The 22,081-nt window shown below is 37.1% G+C and overlaps 1 protein-coding gene across 8 annotated transcripts in view; it reads right to left on the bottom strand.

The window, feature by feature from the left end:
* Positions 1–1,434: 1,434 nt before the first annotated feature.
* The window catches only part of nrg1 (neuregulin 1), a 30,221-nt gene continuing 9,574 nt past the window's right edge, over positions 1,435–22,081 (bottom strand). For 3 of the 8 annotated variants that reach the window (XM_017427482.3, XM_017427486.3, XM_017427483.3), the window contains 6 exons: positions 21,473–21,611; positions 17,707–17,774; positions 12,525–12,627; positions 9,433–9,592; positions 9,231–9,346; positions 1,435–4,699 (listed from right to left, as the gene is read on the bottom strand). In XM_017427482.3, coding sequence (XP_017282971.1) covers positions 4,093–4,699; positions 9,231–9,346; positions 9,433–9,592; positions 12,525–12,627; positions 17,707–17,774; positions 21,473–21,611 — 1,193 coding nt within the window. In that variant the 3' untranslated portion in view covers positions 1,435–4,092. Of the gene's footprint in view, positions 4,700–7,479; positions 7,680–9,230; positions 9,347–9,432; positions 9,593–12,524; positions 12,628–16,982; positions 17,042–17,706; positions 17,775–21,472; positions 21,612–22,081 lie in introns of all 8 variants that reach the window. The other 5 variants (XM_017427487.3, XM_017427484.3, XM_037979469.1 and 2 more) reach the window with 5 other exon arrangements.

Raw genomic sequence — 22,081 nt, 5'->3', positions numbered from 1 at the left:
ATGTTTTTGTAACCATCAGTAAACTTTTGACATAATTCAAGCTGAATATTAGACTTCTTCTTGGCAGAATTGTTTTAAAGTTTTGATCCGTTGGTTTCCTGGTGCAAACTCATGAACATAGTTAACAAATATTTAATTGGGTTAATGTTGGGGCTTTGGGAAGGCCAATGCAGAAACCAGTTTTTATGTGTCTTTGTGGTCCTTGTCTTGTTGGAACACTCAAGTCTAAGTTTCAACCATTTAGCTGTTGATTTTAGTTGAAATATTTAGTCTTTTTTTTTCCATATTCCATCCACTTTGTGCAATGCATTAGTACCACTGGCAGCTCAAACTGCACCACAGCATGATGCTACCACCACCATGCTTGACAGTTGGCACAATATTTTTTATGTTTGAAAGTCTCACCATGACTCCTCAAAAACTCACTTTTTGTCACTGTATCTAAATACCTCGATTTTTGTCTGACCATGAAACTATTGATGGAGCTAGAAGGTGTCACCTTTGGAGCAGAGGCTTCTTTCTTGGTCAGCACCCTCTCAGTTTGTGGGGATGTAAAACTCGATTCACTGAAGACGATGACTCTGGTGTTCCAGCAGTTTCCAGTTCATGACAGATTGAGCCATGGTGGTTTCTGGGTTGCTCCTGAACATCCTAATTTCTGAAGGTGATAGATGAGTATGAGTCAATCCATTAGGTGGGATCAAACAAATCCTTTCGCATCCAGGCAAAATGAAACTGCCAGCTACAGTCAATCATAATCACAAGAGACAAGTTGGTATGTCTCAGCTTTGTCAAGTTAAAATATAGTCCAGAACATTCTGCACCACATTTTTTTTTAGATTAAGGTGAATGCATTTAGACCCTTTGTAGGTTAGAAAAATCCATAAATATTTCAAATTTGCCCACCTATATCTTGTTTTTAAAAATTGTTGAAAATGTATGTTGTTATCCAGAAAGAAAATTTCTAAATAAATTATTTAAAGCACATAATCAGTACAACATTCATGATGAGTGGTCGTAAACTTCTCTGCACAAATTGTTTAGTATTCAGTAAGAAACAAAGTCTTTCAGAGGCTTAAAATAAACAAAAAGATATGGATAAAGGACAACATTACATATTTTTAAATAATCTTTTTAGGTATAAATGTATAGCATAGGCAAAAAAACATCTTATTGTAAATTGTAAATGTTGAACATGGGAGTAAAGACACCAATTAAACTTTAAATGTTAGGGTTAGGTTATCATAACTTAGGATGGCATGATAAATACTTTACTGTAAAAAAAAAAAAAAAACTGATTACAGAATCCAGGAACTCTTTGGTGGGTCTCATTTTTGCAAAATCTTTTTTTTTTGTATTTTTTTCTCATTGTGACAACATGTGAGGCTTTGACACGTTCATGAACTAATCTTATATTAGAAGGCAAATGTTCTGTTTTAAGATTGTTTTTATTCTATTCTTTTAAATCACACATACAATGACACTGCACATATGAACACAAACTAGAACATCTGAAAACCGGTGCAAGCAGTCCTGGGGATTTGTGAGACACTGAAATTGTAAAAGTCTAAGTTTAATTACTCAAAGCAGTTAATCAGGATGTGTATTATTTTTGCTGACATCTGTAGACTACAGAACGCATGTTTGTACAGTAAGGATGTCTTCATTAAAGGCATAATGGGGCCATATATTCAGTATTTTACATATGCTAGTCTTCACATTAGTAATTATTTCAGTAGAGGCACCAGTGTAGTTGAGTTAATTTGTACAGTTTGTAAAATATGAATAACTCTCAAATTAAAAAGTAGCAAAACTTACAAAACTATTTTAGTACCCAGCATCAAGCCTGATCCATGCTACGAACATGAAGTCAGAATAATATACTCCTCTCACACTTTTGCGTATTTGCCTTGCGCTTCAGTGACGTATTGAGATCTAAGAAAATGTAATATATAAGAAGATAACGCCACAACATCGCCTCTTGATGTAACTGATCCTGTAGCATATGCAGCGCGATCTCTAACAGCGTCAAGTTGCCACAGATTTATTGGAGATGTCGAAAAATTCTGTAGCGCAGATGTAGCTGCTCTGAAATGTCACACAGAACTCATATAATCCATAATAACAAAAGCTGCGCAGCAGTGACCTTAAAATAACCTTACCTAATCTTATGCTACACTATGCTAACACTTTGCTTGCCGCCATGGTGTTATGAGATACTTGTGCAATACTTGTTGCCTCTGCTTGTTTTTCTTGCCACTCATTAGATCTGTGTCTCAGTGGTGTATGTTTTTATTTTCTTGTCATATATACACCTGGCAAATGTGGTTGTTGCTTGTATATATTGTGTTGTTGAAGTCTGTGTGGCATTACAACAGTACCAACAACGTTTACACAGCGTTTTTGTTGTTTTTGGTTGTAGTTTGGTCCCGTGATGTGCACCTCAATCAGACCAGCATTTTCTATATTCTCATTCATTCCACATGAATGGGCCTCGAAGAAACTGGTGTACAAGCTGCTGTTGTGTGTCTGGTTTGGGCTTAGTTGAAGATGAGCAATTTGAACGTTACTACGGGATCATGGAAGAACTGTGTCAAGAAGATGCTGGTGAACGCCACAGATATGCTGCTGAAACGTCACATGTCGGAACAAAATGCCACAGCAACAAAAACAACGTGGTTGCAAGGTGGAAAACAGCATACCTCATGCTTGGGCTGTGGTACGCTGCCAGTTTCCCAAACTCCAACAAAGTACATGTGCAATGTTCGTAATGAGAAGGCATCATGTAAGTAAGTCATCACGCACATCAGCCATGTTACAAGACTTGACGTTTTTACAACACATGCTTCATTTCTTTTACTTTTTGATCCACGGAGAGAGAACTTGGCAAAATACGCAACAGTGTGAAGGTAGCATTTAGCCTCTTTTGTTTCTTGTTTTTTTTTAGCATTCTTTAAAAGGTTTTCAAACATGAAAACCAGAGATTTTTTTTTCTTTCTGGGCAACATTCAGGTCAGCAAATAAACGAAGAAGAAGCAACTCATATCAGCAGATATACTCGCTCGGCACCAGTGTTCAGTTTTTGCTGATGTATTCATGACGGTTGGCACACTCGCCGTTTCTCGGATCGTCTCACGACACAGCTGGTCAAGCACGCATCACAGAAAGTCAAGAGCACAAGTTGCAGACATTTTGCAGTCTCGTATCCAGCTCTTTTGGAGCATCTCTGGTCAAATTTGGGCTTGCAGCACACATGTGGCACCGGTTTCGAGAAGTGCAGGAGTACAGCAGTGCTGTACTTATCAACATGGACGTTATAACCCAATATAGAGCTAAAAAGAAAACAACATGTTCATATTAAGTATACAGGTAACAGCATTAGTTAACAGTTAAGAAGCAGATTTTAGTGATTGCTTATTTATCTCACAGTTATGATATTTATTGAGTGACAGAATACTTGGACAAACAGTTCAGCTATAGTGCAGTACAGCAACCAATAAAAATGAAATGATCTCTTATATCTTCCCTACCTCTAATTAAATGCAGGTAATGAGCCATGTTTTTAATGTATCAGTGATAACAGTCCAGGCGTTGAAGTTTCATGATGCAACTTTTTAAAACCGTTTCAGTGAGACAGCACATAAACAGACAGATCAGTGGGAGAAAAAAAAACTTTTCAAAGAAAATGGCTGAAAATGAAACCATAACATTCTAATTATTCTATCAAACATGTAAGGACAGCATGCGTCTTCAAACTATAAAAAATTAGGACAGTGATAGCCCAGTATGCAATGTTTTTTTCCCCTTCTGAAGCATACAAAAAAGAAAAGGCACCACTGATATTTTTCTTTTCTGAAATATTCTGGGAACCTTTGCTAGTGTATGGCACTTTACCTGCAACACATAAACACATTTGTACATTTCTTTTCTTTATAAAACTCTTGATTCACTACATCACTAAAATAAGTTTCATTTTTACTTTTTCTTTTAGCGCCTTTACAGAGCAACTAATTTGCCAAAAAGAACATTTTAATAGTGCTTATTTCTTTACAGTTCCCTAAACGTAAAATATCCTATGTGAATTTTTAGACTCTACACAGCAACTAGATTGTGGCATTTTACTTGCAAGTCATCATTTGGTGATGCTGGATTAGTCCTGCTGCTCTCCATAATCCAAAGGGCTGTAGTACTGTCTGCGTTAAGGAAGGCCGTGTCTCCTCCCCGAGGGTCCTCTGTTTCACTAAACATCATGCTGTCACAACTGGACTCCATGTAATGCTGCACATGGCATGCAGCTCTTTTGGTGATGCAGTTACTGGTATTGTTGGTTTGATTGGTTAGTTTCTCAGTTAAGTCTGAGAAGCTATGGCTGGCAGCTGTGGCGTCATGGTCATCTGTGACTCCATAGTTAACATTCTTTGCAAAAAGCGCTGGGCTAGGCGGTAAGCTGTGAGCCATGTGGCCGTGGTTGTAGTGGGAAGAGCTCCGTTTCTGTTCATCTAGTCTTGAGGACATGTGTGGCTGGCTCTTTTTTGACAGCAGCAAGGGGCGCTCCTCCTCAACAGAGGGGCTTAAAGCCACCGAGGGGACAGAGATGGCCAGGCTAGACATGGGGGCTGACATCTCTGACGGAGGAGAGCCTGGAGTCGTGAGAGCAGTCTTTGACTCTGGTGACAGCTGAGTCATGGCAGATGCAAATCTACAGAAACACAATGAAAACAGAAACACATTGACTGCAGTACTAAAAATGTGAATACAGCTGTTATACAGCTAAAGATCACTTTAGGTGTTTTTGGACCAAACAGTTATAAGGACTCCCTGAGGATTTTAAGGACTGTTGACCATGTCCATACAGAAACATAGGTTTTCCAAAACAATCTTTTTATTTGTAGTTTTTAAAATATCTTTCTAAACATGACATGTTCACAAGAATATGATTGTAGGAATGTCTTCATCCACACAAAATGCTGTAGTAATTATGCCAGGCCTGTATGATGTGTTGTAATGCTGCAAAGGAAACACACCCAAAGAGACAACAAGGAGTGGAGCATGGGCAAAAAGCTTGCATGCTATGGACGGATTGTAAACTAGAAGAAGAAGAGGATGCATTTTGGGTTGTAGATGAGGGCTAAGACATTATCCTTTCAAAAGGTTGCATTTTATGAGTCTTCTTTCAAGATTTCTTCCACTCTGAAACTTGTTTTCAAAGAATACCAGTTTGGGACTTCTAAAATTCCATTTCCATGTGGACGCAAGGCTGAAAGAATAAAAAGTTTTGTGTATTCACAAAACACCACTGTCATGTAGATGAGCCCTATATTCCTCTATGCAGCATTTATAAAGACCGACGTCTTTGCCTTCACAACACCAGTCAGTCACAGTACATACATACGTTTAGAGTATGTATGGGTCGATCACAGCACCTCACTTTACTCGAAAGTACCCATTGAGCTTTAAAAAGGAAAACACCTACTCTGAAGCAGGAGTTTAAAAAGACCCCAAAACACATTTATAATCTCTATAAACAGCCACAATACAAAAAACAATAATAAAAAAGACAAACTACTTCAAATGGTTATAAGAACTGTGAATTTGATAGCACCCTTTATCACCTGGTAGGATTGCAGAAGGTTGTACATTTAGGTGCCTAAAAACTGAAAACTTTTAATTATTCTTTTTGTTCAGTAATTAAGAAGTAGAATTCTCACTGCAGAAGGAAAAATGACAAAGGGGCTTTAATAAACTTATCTGATAAATATTAGAATATTTGAGGAAATTCTGAGTTTCCTCTTTGAGAACCACAGTTTTCACCAATGCAGAAATGCCTTAAAGTTCAATTTTACTAAAGATGCTAGCTCCAAAAAAACTTTGGCGTTAATGAATTCCTGCCCATAAAACTCACGTTTTCAAAATATATTAGGTAAGAAAAAAAATTACCCACAAATCATTGGGACGTCAATAGCTAAAAACACTCCTGTTACAGTTTGTTGCTCAAGAAGGACACAAAAGCAGGTTTCACAGGTAGAAGGCAGATTTGTAAAGGACAAACATAACTTGAGGTTTTTTTTTACCAGAATTCTGTTTTTTGGCCAACATATTTGGCTTCAGTAAGGTGCCAAATTTGGTATCAAGCAAAGTTTATATATATAAATGTAAGTGTTCTCTGTAACTATTTTGAATTGCTTTGTGTACAAAATATGCTGTACAAACACATTTACCTTGCCTCATCTTTTGTACAATGACCCCTTGCTTTCAGAGCAAATGTGTGACAGTGTCTGTTGTGACGCTTTATGATTAAACACCATAAGGTTTTGTATTCTGACTGTCAAACAGCGAGAACAACTGGATTTTACACACAATTTTGACAATTTATTTGTAGATTACAGAAATTTTTTGCAACAATACCATCTGTGACATACCCACTCTTTTCCTGTGAAGGCAACAGAGCAGCAGGTTGCTTCTTTTCTTCAGTTTTTTTCTTCTTTGTTGCAAATGCAACAACTCTCAAGAGACATTAATTAATTGACTGGAAGCTGCAAGTAAGGGTGGTCTTTGAGAATAAAATATATAAATGTTTTTTTCTCTGGCAGTAACTTACATAAAATGTAGGCAAACTGTTCCAGCCAATGCAGTGTGAGGTGCACATCAGCTTTTGCAAAGACTTTGTGAATTTGACAAATATGAAATCATTATTTTGCTTCCATTTGCGCAATTCTTAGTGAATCAAGACCTGAGATAACAAATTGCATAGAGAAGTATGAGTGTTTTAGTCTTAAATTATGCAAAAAAGTATGTTTGGAACACTTTACTTCTCTGTATGGTTAAGAGCCCTAAAGTTAAGTCAGAAATTTATGTGAAATAAATACTTTATTTAGGACAACTAAGGAGAATCCTGACCACTAGAAACAAGAAATGACAACAACCCAACAGAACAACTCTAGTTATGTCAGATTACAAACAAGATCTGTAGTTCTTCTCTTTTCCATAAAAATGAAGCTCATTTTATAAATATGTTTTTGCATTTTGTACGTCAGGGGCTTCATTCTTTTGTATGAATCACTTTGGATTGCTCTGACCTTTTACATTTATGTTTACAGCAATAACTTTCAAAGATAAATGTCTCAACTGAGATCAACTCAGACTTCTTACATTATGAAGGATTAACGTAGGAATATTGCAGAAATGTCCTTGAAACAACCATCAACAACAATTACCTCACAATCCCAAGTCAATAAGAACTAAATAAAGAAGTGCAATTTTTAAACCCTTCTTCCAGTCTGACTGTAAAAACTCTCTCCTTTAAACACACACAATCACACAAATGAAACTTGGATATCTTTTGGTAAACAGCTAAAAGCACAAAAATGCACATTGATGCGCTTGTTTCTGGCTCCATGTAAGAATGAAAAGTCTTGGTAGCTTCTTGTTCTTTGTGGCTGTCTCTTTATTACACACATTTTAAATTAACTTTTCAATTACCTTGACCTTTAAGGCAACTCTTGTTGGAGTTTGGTGTGTCTTGGCACCTCCCTGTATAAGCACCTAAGTCACTGGCGCCACCTGTGGCATTCAGACGACCCCGGACGCCCTGTGTAGCACGTTGGCTATTCTCCGCCAATGATTTCACTGAGAAAGACTCAGTATCAGACAGAAGACTGTTGCTCCAGTCCTCACTCCAGCTGTAGAGACAGGGAAGGTGGTATTTACTTGATACAAGCCTCTGTACCATGACACAAATGTTTCAAATTAGATATTTTTTCTTTTGTTCCCCCTGTTTTTGCTGCTGCACAAAGCATATTAAAGGAGAGATGTCTACACAGAAGGTGATCTATTCAAACAGGCATCTTTGACCTTGTCATAGAGTCAGAGAAAAACATCTTAGTATTTGTACTGAAAGCTGATGGGTTGCAAAAGTATTCATCCCTCCACCATCCACAGTCATCCTCCCAGAATTAATACCTCTAAAAAGTGAGGGCCACCACCAAGAAACAGACAGCATGAAGACCAAGAGACTCTTTAAACAGATCAGGGGCAAAATTGTGGAGAAGAAAAGATCAGGGTTGGTTTATATATATATATATATATATATATATATATATATATATATATATATCAAACTCTGCACATCCCACAGAGCACAATTATCCCCACCACAGGAAACCTGCCAAGGGAGGGTCGTCCACCAAAATTCCAGACCAAGCAAGAAGGCCATTAATCATAGAAGCAAAAATAACCCAGATGAAGCTGAAAGAGATAAAAGTATCTACCTATAGCACCACTACAAGCTCCACACTGCATAGAGCTGGACTTGATGAAAGAGTGGCCAGAAGAAGAAAAAAACATTACCTTAAGAAAAGGAATTGCTAGTTAATGCTGTCACCTTAGAGCTAGCAGGTCACAGATATGAATCTCAGCTGGGTTTACATGTTCTCCCCATGCATGTGGGATTTTTTCCGGGTACTCCGGTTGACTCTCAAAGCTAAAATTCATGCATTTTTGGTTCAATGGTGTTTTGAAACTGATTTTAGTGTGTGTGTGAGGGTGGGTGGGTGTATGTGTACATGGTTGTCTGTATTGTATGTCTCCGAACTTATACATTTAGTTCTGTTTTTCCTTCTGCCTTTGTCAGAACATCTGATCAATTGCTTGTTATGGTTCTGGGTTAATCTCTTTTTATTATTTTGTTGCATCCTTGTTATATGTTCTGTGTATGGGACTTTTAGTTTTTCTGCCTCTGTAGTACCTTCAGTTCTATCTGTGAAGTTTTTTAATCAAGTTTTTAATTTTCTGCATCTACTTTATGTGTCCTGCATTTGGGTCCTCCTGCAGCTTTAATATTATTCATTAACGAAAAAATTTCGCAATGAGCACACCAGATTTTAGATTTTCACTTTAACATATTGATCTTATGAATACATTCCGAAAGAAATGACAGCAATATAAATGCAAAAGGCCATCAGATGCCCTTCTTGGTGTGCAGCAAAATCTATAGCAATTAGATAAACAAATTCCAGCAACAACATTTAAATTTTTTTATCACAACTCAAAGTTATGGTGCTGCAGATGTTTTCTTATACGGTATGTACATGTGTTGGTGATTCTTATCAACAAAGTCAACGTTTTTAAGTCTACTTCCAACAAACTTGCCATTAATAATAAATTCACATAAAGAAATTAAAGCTGGACATAAGTTGCTAAAGGTAATCGTAGCTTGACATGTTTGTTCCTACCTTTGGCTGGAGATGTTGGTGAGTGTGGTAGGCTGATTTGCAGAGACATATTTACTGGTGGGGAAGGTTGTTTCTGTCTCCTCAGTTGCCTGCTGCACTGTTGACCCATTACATGGCTAGAAAAATAAGTAATAAAAAAAAGAACGGTCATGACTCTACAGATTCAAGTTTTGATTGTTTTCATTTGATACCAACAGCTTACATTGACAAACTTTAAATCTTGAAGAGGCACATTAGAATTCTGTTGTCCTGCAGCAGAACTTTCCAGATTGGAGCCAGAACCAGAACCAGAACTGGTATTGTTCTTTCTCTTATTCTTCTTGCTCTGCCTCAGGCGGTCACGAAGTTTCTTCCTCTGCTTTCTGTTTATAAAGAAACAAAAAAAAAATTGTGAAACAGCCAAGATCACTGCAACATCTTCAAACTAATTTTAAAAAATAAAATCAGAACCAGTCAAAAGTTAAACCTAGTCATAAGGTTTTCCGTGACTTTGCCTATTGGCTTTTGTTTTGTTAAATTTATTTATTTTATTATAGATGTTTTGTTAATATATTCAATCTTGGTGAAAAAATTAAATATTGTATAGCCTACTATCGTCTACACTGTAAAACTGCCTTGATTTAGGTGAATTAAGTCATATTTACTGAATTCCCCAAATAAATTTGTTATTGCGAACTAATGTGAAATAACAAAAAAAGGAAATTTAAAAAAATTGGAAAAACTAATAGATTTAACAAAAATAACAAAAGAATAGAAAGAAACAAATAAAAAGTCATTATTAAGACTTTACTGTATATAACTTATTGCTGTGGTTGAAATTGACGTCTAAATGTATGTCCTTGTTGCAGTGGAACTGAGAAATGTTCTGACTCAAGATTTCCTCCTCTTTCACTGATTGTGATTACTGGTTTGTTGAGAATTCGCTGTTTTATTTGTTAGTTTTAACGACTGGTGCAACATTCTTCTTTGGACAATCAACTCTACGGTCTTCAAAGTAATCCCTCACACAGAGCCAGCCTCTTCATCAGTTTGTTTGGTTTCTTTAAGGCCTGCTTTACAATGAATGGTGACCCCCGCTACACTCGTAAATTATCAGCCAGAATGTGGATGGCCTTTGTAGGTTCTTCGCCAGGTCTGCAGGTGACTTCTGTAGCGAGGTTGTGGTGGTTTATCATTGTGGTGGGGCCTCAAGTGAAAGATGTGAGGCCCATGCACATCTGCCTGGTTTGGTTGCCAAGACTTTGAAGCAGGACTGGCCATGCTGGTCTCATGGCTAGGCTATTATTGTGATTGTTACAAAGTCATGGAAACAATTTGACACAGATGTGATAGTCGTGGCTGTAGCGTTATGCTAGTGAGGAGTTGTGCCAGGGTGGGTGCACAGACCATAGTAAAGGCACAGGAGACCATCACAGGGATGCAGAAAAAAGCTTTGAGTGAGTCAAAAGCTCTGCTCTTTTATTTGTTTCTTCTCCTCTTCTATCTGGTGAGTACAAACACCATTGCAGCGTCATAATTGCCTTCATACCTCTGACTGGTATTTAAGAGTACCAGTCAGAGCTCAGAAATGAAGGTCAGCATCATAAAGTGTTCACAAATACAACTGTTACAAGGTGAATCAGAGGAAATATGATGGGATGCTGAGAGTTTGGGGATGTTTTGTGTGGATGGGGCCATTGGAGGAAAATTATGTTCTCTTTAGCTGTAGCTTTGGGAAACATTTAGCTCATTGGCTCTGTCCAGGTCTCCAGTCTGATCTTTCGTAACCTCAAAGTTTACAATCACTAACACACAACCTGCATGTTGGTCTACTCCGTCAGCCTCTTATTTTTATCTCTCACTGCACAATACATCTTTGTTTCCCACTTGAACACTATTTTCTACACTCCCATTGCCAGTTTATCTTTCAGGTCACTGATCATTTGGGTCTTATTATTGACAAAGCACCTCTCTTTTCTGGTAGGAATGGGGTTCTCCACTCAGAGACAAATGTAGTCTGTCACAAAATCAGTCATGGCATTGGTGTCATCTCTATGATGAGTGTGCCCCAGCCTTTGGCTTCCAAATAGCCCAGTAATTTTATTTCACTTCTTGCGATCATTCCTTCATGCTTTTCTCAATAAAGGTTATGCAGAGCAGCTGTATGGATGTCTGACATTTGTGTAAATTCTGATTCTAATGGTTTATTTTATCTGATCGAACAGCTGATGATCTGTTTTAAAGTAAAACATGCAACAGAGAGAGACTTAGTTGAAGTCTCCAGAGATGAGAGCGAGCTGATAGAATCATATGTTTGCTCTTCAGCATTAGATAATTTGTATGAAAAAAATAATACACGTGAATCTAATACATGTGAAACCAGTCACTGATAATGTTATAACTTCAATGGTAAAATAATTGATTTAAAGCATAATTTATTATTAAAAATCATCATAAATAAAAAAAAATGTATCTTAAAAAGTATGTAGTTTGAACTTCATGAAACCAATTTTTTTTCTTTTTTATTCTTAATCCTTTTTTTGTTTCCCATATATTTTTAGATGTATTGATTATCAAAAAGAAAACTCCATATGAGTAGGTGTTCCTAAACTTTTGACTGGTACTTCAGATGGGAACATATACATCTTTAGATTCATGCAATGTTAATATGGTTTTATTGTGGCGTTAGTAATTCCTTTTACATTAGGACCAAATTAAAACAATATAGATTCCCATTAGCTGCTCAAAATCCCCAAACCTCACTCAGCTCATTTTATTTAGAAACAAAATCTCATTTTGAGCTACCAACAAAACCTAAACTATTGTAAAAACCCTGGAAAGACTTTAGTCCTGTTTCTCTGCAAAGGCAGTGAGTGTTTGAATGGCTTGTTGTCCATTGATTATATAACACAACCAAAAGTCATTGTTTTGCTTTTGTACAAACATTTGAAATGTTGGAAGCTCAAATACACAAATGGTCACACTTGAATTTTAAAAAATTGTTGCAGTAGCTGTTTTTCAACTTCTTTGTTTTATTGAATCCTTGTTTCCTTTCACTCACTGTTTCCTCAGGCATCACAACTAGTTTGGATTAAGAAAAGAGCGTAATGTGTTTTCTAGCACTGTTTCTGTGCTTTAGATAGCACTGTGAAAATATGTGATGCTTTGAAAACTGATTTTGAATAAAATCCCAGGGGATTCAGTCTAAACAGGGTTAAAGTGAGAATGTGCTGACTGCAGAGATGTGGGGATTTGGGTGCAGTATTTGGCATCTTTAAGAAAGAAAAAACAAACATAAATTTTGAGATTATTTACTTTGTTTTGCAGTAGGCAACCACGCACATGATCCCAACGACTAGGAGTGCTATGCAGATTCCTGATATTGTTAAAATACGTTTTTGATACAACTCCTCAGCTTCTGAAAAAAAGGACATTAAGTCTTTAAAATGTCAGGTCTACAACACACACAAACACATTTCTCAAACCAAAATCCAAACAGTAAGAAAAGATACTGTGAAGACGGATTAACAGCAACAAACACTCAATATGCTTACTGCTGTAATATTGGAAGTCAATTTAGGTTAATGATATGGCTGAAATAAAGTCAGTTGAGGTAGATATCCATCCATTTTTATTCACTTGTCTACGGTTGGGTTGCAAAGGCAACAGGTTCAGGAGGGAAACCCAAGACCTCCTTCTTCCCAGCAACACTCTCCAGCTCCTCCTGGGGGATCCCAATGTGTTCCCAGGCCAGAGAGGATACATAATCCCTCCAGGAAGTTCTGGGTTTGCCCTGAGGTGTCCTCCCAGTAGGACATCCCTGAAAAACCTCCAGAGAGAGGCACCCAGGAAGTATCCTTATTTGATTCCCAAACCACCTTAAGTGACTTATTTGGATGCAGTGAAAGCCTTCATCACACACAGACACACACACACACACCACCACCACCTACCTCCAGTCTCCTCACCCTGTTTCTAAGGCTGAGTCTGGCAGCCCTACGGAGGAAGCTAATTTCAGCTCTTTGTATTTAAGATCTTTTTCTTTTGGCCATGATCCACATTTCATGACCATAGGTGAGGGTTGAAACATATTTGGACCAATAAGTCAACAGCTTTGCTTCTCAGCTCAGGTCTTTCTTTATCACAACAGACTGGAGCAACATCTTTATTACTGAAGAAGAGGTCCCTTTCATCAGTCCATCTCCTGCTCCATCCTATTACTGTCACTAGTGAATAAGACTCCCAGTTATTTTAATTCCCCCACTTCGCTTGAGGCAAAGACTCACCTCAACCAAAAGGGGGCATTCCACCTTTCTTTAGTCAAGAACCATGGGTTCAGATTCAGATTTAAAGCAGTTAACTCTCATCCCAGCCACTTCACACTGGACTGAGAACTGCCCCATGCACACTGAATGACTACGCCTTGACATCCTATTTATGAACACCACGAACAAGATCAGAAACAAGGGGACAGTACTGTTATAGTCAAACCCTTACTAGGAACAAGCTTGACTTAGTGCAGAGAATGCAGACATAGTTTTTGCTTTGGTTATATAGGAACCAAATACCCTTTAAAAGCACCCCCAGCACCCCCCACAGAATGCTTTAGGACTTATGGTTGTAAGCCTTCTCTAGATTCACAAAATACATGCAGACTGGAGGCTTAAACTCCCATGACCCTCTCAACAACCCTGCAAGGGTTAAGATCTGGTCTGCTGTTCCACGACCAGATCAAAAACCACAATCCTCTTCCTGAATCCATGGTTCAACAATTAGTTGGAGCATTTCTTTCCAACATGTTGTAGTAAACTTTCTCCAGGAGGCTGAGCAATGTGATGCCCCAATATTTGGAACACAGCTGGTCCCCCTTTTTAAAAAATTGGGACCACCACACCAGTTTGCCACTCCATAGGTAATGTCTCTGTCATCCATTCAGTATCGAAGAGGTGTGTCAACAGCCCCACAACATCAAACCTTCAGCATCTTAGGGCAAGTCTCATTTTCTGATGCAGGCAGTGCTTTTAATTACCAACTTTATAATACTACACATGTTAAAGGTTTCATTCAACAAAATAAAAAATAGAACATGCGTTTGTGTATCTTTTTGCAGATGCATGTGTATAAACTGAAACAGAGTCTGAACAACCTGATTCAAATTAGGGCAACTGGACTTCTTTTTTGATCCTTAAGATGTTTCACTTCTTGTCCAAGAAACTTTGTAAACTCAGTTTGGAAGAATTGAACTGTAAAAGGAACAATATCTGCTCTGATAAACTAAGTTAGAACCCAAAGGCAATGAAATTCAGAGAGACATTACCCAGTTAACAGAGCAATCTAAAGGTGCAATATAGAAATAACTTTTTATCTTGAAAAATATATCAAGCAAGTCACGCCTGAGGAACTGGAGAACTGGCTTTGGCTACCTCACTGAAAAAGAACAGTTGGCAAACAAAAACCAGAGAAAAGCATTGTTCTCAACTAAACCAATTAAATTGTCTTGTCAATTGTAATTTAATAAGATGACAACAGACTTAAAACTGAACAGAATTGAAATAACAAATGGGTGAAAAGGGCATCACATAACATCAATAGATAGATTAAAGGTCCACGATCCAAGAGCTGACCACAATAGTCTTTCAGACAAAGAACCAGAATACATCTCTGTGTCAGACATTTAAGACAGTCGCAAGTTGGAACAGTTGGACTTCACCAGGTCTTGACATAAATCACATCTATTAGGTAAAGAAACTAACTGTTCAGGAACCCCCTGAAGCACAAATGAACTAGCTGCTAATGGATGGCATCATATAGAGCGTTTGACTCATGGCCAAACAATCCTGATCATTAAGGACCGTCAGAAGGGGCCAATTTTTTCCAACTAATGGCCAAAACCCTGCCTCTGCACAACATGAAGGCTCCTGTCAGGTATTGTAGCAGCTAAGATAAGTAGGCACATGACTGTACACTCGTAAAGCCCAGAAGTAAATTCAAAGAAACCCCAGAAAAGTTGGGCACCAGCAACTAATAAGCTAAGCAGTCACTCAGTTTTGTATGATGTGCACACAAATCTGTACACCATTTTTATTGGTGGTTTATTAATATTATTATCCTCTTATTATGTATTGAGAACAGCAATGGCTTAATGCTGTACACATACGGTATATAGAATGGTTGAAATTATATGACTTTATTAGGACATTAAGAACTTTCATCAAAAACTCAGTAGGAATGTGGAAGATAATGTTAGAAGCCAATTCAAAGCCAATTGCACAGGTTGCCATCAAGTTTGATATATGGTATAGGGATGCTTTCTCCTAACTGTTATTTTGCAAAGGCCTGAGTCATTTCCGGTAGATAAACACCTGAACAGTTTTATCATCAAAGCAGTTTAAGTGCTAGTTCCGAGCCAGTATCTAGCTTAGCATCTTTCATGAAAAATCATGAAAAACTAATTGCTTGGTCAGGGCAAAAACCCACCTTTTATTTTCTCATCTTCTTGGTAGCATATGATTGTTTATTGTTGTTTGTCAGTCATGTTGTGAATGTTGACCAATGTACCAGTAGCATGCACAATCACAGTTTTCAACTGAACTTATGGGAACTTGGTTTATAAGCAATGCTGGGTATCTTAGTGTAACCAGATGGCATCTATAAATCCAACTTGAAACTGTGAATATACATATAGTTTGCAGTTCTTTTCATGAATACCTTTCAGAGGTCAGATACACCAGTAAGCAGTGCTAAGACCTTTTACAAACACTAGTTAGGTTGTCATCGGATAAAAACAGCAGATCTATCCAACATAAAGTAAGGTGTTTAAATTTAAGTATTTAAAGTGCTTGTTGAGTGTATTTAAAGACTACTTACTTTACTTTACTTACATTTAATCATACTGACATAAAAAATGGATTTACTACATTTTAATGAATTTCCAGTAACCTTAAAATATCGAGACTTTATCATTCACAACTTCTTTATTGTTAATTCACAAACTAACTGTGTACACAGGCTGGTATGATTTTTTTCTTACTTAATATAAAATAAATAAATAATACCATAAATAATAGGATAATAAAAAAAGTTTAAAAAAAATAAATGTTCCGTACATAAAGCTTACTTTGCCAAGAGGTAATCCAAAAACCGTAACCTATATGCCTATATAAACGTATTTTCTCGCTGCAGCAAAGTGGATTGCAGCAACAACAGCTAGCCTTAGCCCTTGTGGAAAGCCTGGGGAATGCCTAACATGAATGCAAAATATTTCTGCTATAATAACTCTTTAAAATGTAATTAACTGTATTTTAAATAGTTATAAATAGGGTTCACATTAACCGCTCTGGCATTTTTGAGACTGGAGTTCCACTTTGGTCTTGGCCCCACTCAAACTAGCCATTGGCCTGACAATTCATTATATATATTTTTAGAACTATTTAAAACAAATTTCTCCATTTAATTTCAATAATCTGGAGTATTTTATGTGGATCTGTTACTTTTAATCCAAATAAAATTCATTTAAATTTCAGGTTGCAAGGCAGTAAAATGGAAAGAATAGTGAGGGAGTGAATACTTTTACCACCCTTTTGAGTATTCATAACCCCAATAGTAAATGTTCAACATTTTGCAACAGTGTTTATTAGTAAAGCAAGTCTGAAACACAAATAAAACTGCAAGCATGCTAAAAGAGTCAACCGTACAGCTGAGAACTAGGAAAAACAGTTGTTAATAAAGCATGCTTCAGTCTAGAAAAAGGTTAGGAGAAAAAAAGTGACATACTGTAAAAGCTGGCCATTACATAGGTTTGGCAGCGTTCACCAGTAAATTCATTTGGACACCTGAGAAGTAAAGAGAAGAAACAGACAAGACGAGAGAATGGGGTTAGTTTAGACAAGAGCTGTGTAAAAACCCACAGCAGTCATCACTGGTGTTAGGAGGATGGTCCAATTAGACCCGATGCGTTTAACTACATTTCTGAATCTTGGAGTCTGAGTGCATCATATTAACTCAGACCTTCATTTTCAATTTAGTTTGTCTGATGCGATGTAGTGATCAGATGACAACTGATTGTATTTTGCACAGGCTCTTCATTGAGCTTATTTTAGGGTTTTTTTCCAACAAACTGAAATTTGCATGTACTTATTTTACAACTGACGATCAGACCACCAGTCCTATGCATAACGTCTTAGAAGAGATGAGTGTTAGTGTGAATGAAAAGAACCAGTCGGTGGTTTGTTGTACTCCAGAAAAGACACAACAGCATACGGATGGCATGTGATGAGATGTGAAGTACATGCAAAATTCAGTGCAGTGCTCTGCAGAGGATATTAGATTTAACTCTTAAGATCCAGCTCATGTGGCTGTGCGAGCGGCATCGTTTTATCCAGTTTGATCACAATATACCAAGGAAACATGGATTTCTCCACAATTTCTTGGAAAAAACATGGCAGGGGTGAAACACCAGCAATGACGTGTGGGACCGAGTACAGTTGTGTTCACATACGTTTTGGGACTGAGACTTTCTTAAGCACAGCTTGTTCACATCGGTGCCCAGTGAATCCCGCCAAGCACCTGGTTGATGGACAGAAGGGAGAGGAGAAAAACAGCACCTAAATGTTACACACAAGACATGAACATTTACTGACAAACACAAAACTCTTGAATAGCCAGGAAAGACATTTTATTGCCATTTTTTGGGCAATAAAATTGTTATTTACTGGTTTTGTGGAAACTCTCGAACTTTACTGCAATGATCAGAACAAACCTCTCTGAAGGGCTGTTTCGCTGTGAAGCAGGTGGGTTTCAAAAAAATCGAAGAAAGCATAGTTGCAAAAAAAAGCAACATTTGGTAGTCAAACACTTTATTTTATCTTAGACAGTGTTGAAACACTCACCAAATACAAATGTTCTTTTATATTGTCACTTTATCAAATAAAGCTAAATTAAAAATTACTTTTAGTGGTGCACAAAAAGATCAACTGATAGTGCTTTGAACAAACAGAGGTCTGTTTTTTACAGTCCAGCAGACTGACGTATACACATTACAATGAAAGTAGCATTCCTTAAAGGAAGTCACTTTGCAGTTTTAAACAAAGATCTCACTATCTGTTAGCACTTGGAACGTGTTGGGGATGATGGTCAGCAACCACTACACCAAATTTTAGCTCAATATCTGTGTAACTGTAGCCATTTTTGTGTTTGATCAAGTCAGACGAACATCTTAAATCGAGTTGACTCGAAACATTAATCAGTTATAGATGTACATCCAATGATTTCTTTCTAAGAGTGTCATTAAAATCAGTTCACTGCTTCATGAAAAGTTTTACTAAAACAACAAATGAACCTGCATATCTACGCACACAAAGGCAAGCAATAATAAAACTGGGTGAAGATTTTTGTTGTGAAAAGTTTGCTTAGAAGATAAAATTTAAAAAAACCTTTTCCTTATTCAGGTCTATTACTCAGTTATATACTTGCATCAAATCTTCCCTTCATTATAGCCCACCACCATGAAAGATGGGCAATCATGCATTTATGTGTGTGTCTGCGTGTATGTGTGTGTGTGTGTGTGTGTGTGTGTGTGTGTGTGCGTGCGTGTGTGTCTGTTAGCAGTCCAAGTTTTGGAGTCAATCCAATTCAAGATGGCAGCTACAGCTAACTGACCTTAGCAAACAGAAGAATGGCTATAACTCAGTCACAGATATCGTGGTAAGAGTTGGTGTGGTAGTAGCTGAGAGTCATCCCAACACATTCTCTGAGCAGTAACAAATTGCCCAAGGTTTTTGTTTAAAACTTTGGCCAGCAAGGCAGCAAACAAAATGCATTTTTTCATTATTAAAATGTTAGTTAAAACTGTTGCAAATCAACTTTTTCATCATTTGTGCATAAATTGTTAGTTTTGGACATTCTGGTCCATTTCTGGGATCCAATTGTAAGAATGGAGCTCTGCCCGCTCCCTGCCTCACTTCACACATTTGCCAACTCAGCTCTGTTTATGAACCTCCTGAAGCACAAATGAACTAGCTGCTAATGGATGGCACCGCACAGAGCGGTTGACTCAAGGCCAAACGATCCTGATCATTAAGGATCCTGAGAAATGTTGGGCACCAGCCACGAATAAACAAAACAGTCACTCAGTTTTGTATGATGTGGCACACAAATCTGTACACCACTTATTTATATTATTAACATATTATTGTTATTTATTGAGAAAAGCAATGAGTTAATGCTGTACGTATGGTGTATATAGTTGAATGCTTGAAATTATATTACTTTTTTTAGGACACTAAGAGGCATATCAGTGGTCAGTCAATTTCTTCCACCATTTTGCCTCTGCCTTTTCACATCACAGAAGGCCTCTCAGAATGAGCTTGAAAGAACTGTAAGGGTTTATTTTTGTCACACTTCAGCCCCTTATGATTTAGAAGTTACTTATACTATGTGTTCCTGATTTGTCTTGAACTGCAACCCCTCTGTTTTTTAACCTGATGTATGTTCCTGATTTGTCATTGCACCTGACTGGCTGCATGACATTCATTATCAGGGAAAGTATTAGCCATTGCTGAGCATTGCAGGTATAGTCTTATCCTACTGTAAATTGAATAAAATATAGAGGCATTATAAACAAGAGAGAGAGAGAAAGAAGACCAGCTATAAGGCGGAAGTTGGCTCAATCATTGCCAATACATTATTAATCTACTTGATGTTTTACCGTCAGAATTTAAAGGTCATTGTAGAAAAATAAATATTAATTCATACATTTTCTGCACTTGTTTTATCCTGTTTGGAGTCATGGGATCTGTTGCAACAAAAACAACTTCATGTACAGACAGCTCAAAACTTCATAGAAATATTTCTTCTTTAATCCTGAGCTTAGATATGACTACTTAAACCTCAGGTTTCAGTTTACCCATTCATTTGAATCAATGACAATAGTTTGTAGTGTTTTAAATGACTAACATCCCAAGTAAAAAAAAAAAAACGTCCAAAAAACGATGCCAACAACACACATTAAAAGAAGTTTCAAGAGAGGACAAAAAGAAGAGTTTAAAGTTTTTGATATGAGCAATGTCTTTCTGAAATATTTCACAATGACCAGAAAAAAATATATTTTTTAATGCAGAGGTCCAAAGAAGTGCATGTCTTTTAACCTCTTCACTGTGAAGTACAATTCAAACCAGATCATTGTCACCTGGCACACCCTGAAAAAACATCCAAAACTCTAACCTGAAACTCTGTTCCCAAGAAGGAAGGCATTTATTGACTCAGCACAGAAGGTTCTGGGTACTTTCTCATCTCAGATGGATAGAAAGGCAGTGAACCGATATCTTGCGTTCAAACTCAGCATTTCAGTTTGCTTTAGTAAAAAATGAGTGTCAGGTTTTATGTATGTACCAAAAACAAGAAAGATCCTGGTGAAAGGGTGCAAAGACCAGAATCTGTGGTGGTGTATGGGTGCATCACTGACCATGGGATGGGTGACTTGCTTATGTGTAAAGATAATATCAATGCAGAAGTGTATATAAGTAGATTTTCGTCAAACGGGTTCCAGTGATAAACTGGAGCCAGAGTTTCATTACTAAAAGAGCTATCTGTTTCTCACCACTGTAAGTTGTGGTTCTGGCACAGAAAATTTGGTTATACAGTTATCAGCACCAACTCTCTGCTGGGCCAGGGTAAAGAACTACTTTTGTAAGGACCTGGAGGTGGATTTATGGAGACCAACAACCAATAAAAATGTTCTGAGTGCCATGATTAAAAAATCCTGAGTTAGGTAGTCTAGTCAGGTCACTGCAGAGAGCTGCTTTTATTGTTCCTGCTTCCAAATAAATTCATAAGCACTAGTAGAAGCACTATTTTTAAACATTTTTGTCTTTTTAATAACACCACCTGGTGTTTAGGGATCCTGCTGAAATGGTGTTTGTTACTCCTGTTTGCTGCAGCTTTTACAAATTAGACCGAAAATGCCAGCCAGCAGAGCACTCACAAGCATCGACTGTTCTTTTCAAACAGTATATAAAAAGAAATATATGATATTAAGACTTGTTAAGATAGCGTCTCTCAACATTGGATCTGTGTGTTATAGATTTAATATATTCTGTTCTTTTTGTGGTTCATTGATGTTTACTCCAAGTATTTATTTTGGCCTTGATATCAATTTTTTTTTAAATCTCTAATACTTATTATAAATTAGCTTTTGGTAATCATAATAGTTATTACAGATTCAGTCAGATAAATAATTGATTTAAAATCACAAGTTCATACCATACCTGCATAGAAACTTTGTACTGCCAGGCATGATTTCCAGTGTGAAGCACTCTCCTCCATTAACACAGTAGTTTTTCTGGCTGTCACTGCATCTCATTATATGACTGGAGGTCTTCGATGTAGTGGAGGTGCTGGTGGTAGCTGCAAAACGACAATCACAAGCAAATAAGGTACACACATTTTTTTTAACTAAAAAGCAATTTCATATCTAAAACAGTTAGTTGTCAAGAAAACATCATGCACTTTAAAAATCTGTGTTTTTGATAAAGTATCTAATATCTAATAAAAAAATTAAATATTTAATGACCAAGATTATCTGGTGCTGATACTGTTGTAGAACCAGACTTTTCTTCTATCATGCTCTTCAAAATGAATGGTTTAAGATACTAAAACATAAAGAAAATGGTCCTTACCAACTAACCTGGCATAATACACCATAATATACCATAAAATGATCTAACCTGTTCATATAAACTGTCAAAGAGGAGAATGAAAAACTAAGTACACTGATTCAGTTGCTTATAAGCCACTTTTAGCAGCAATAAATTAAAGTAATTAACGCAGAATTCCTGTGCTAAAAATAAAAATAAATAAAAACATTAAAACAATGT

The sequence above is a fragment of the Kryptolebias marmoratus genome, linkage group LG14 (genome assembly GCF_001649575.2).
Source record: "Kryptolebias marmoratus isolate JLee-2015 linkage group LG14, ASM164957v2, whole genome shotgun sequence".
Taxonomy (NCBI): Eukaryota; Metazoa; Chordata; class Actinopteri; order Cyprinodontiformes; family Rivulidae; genus Kryptolebias; species Kryptolebias marmoratus.
This window is presented reverse-complemented; position numbering and strand designations above follow the sequence as displayed.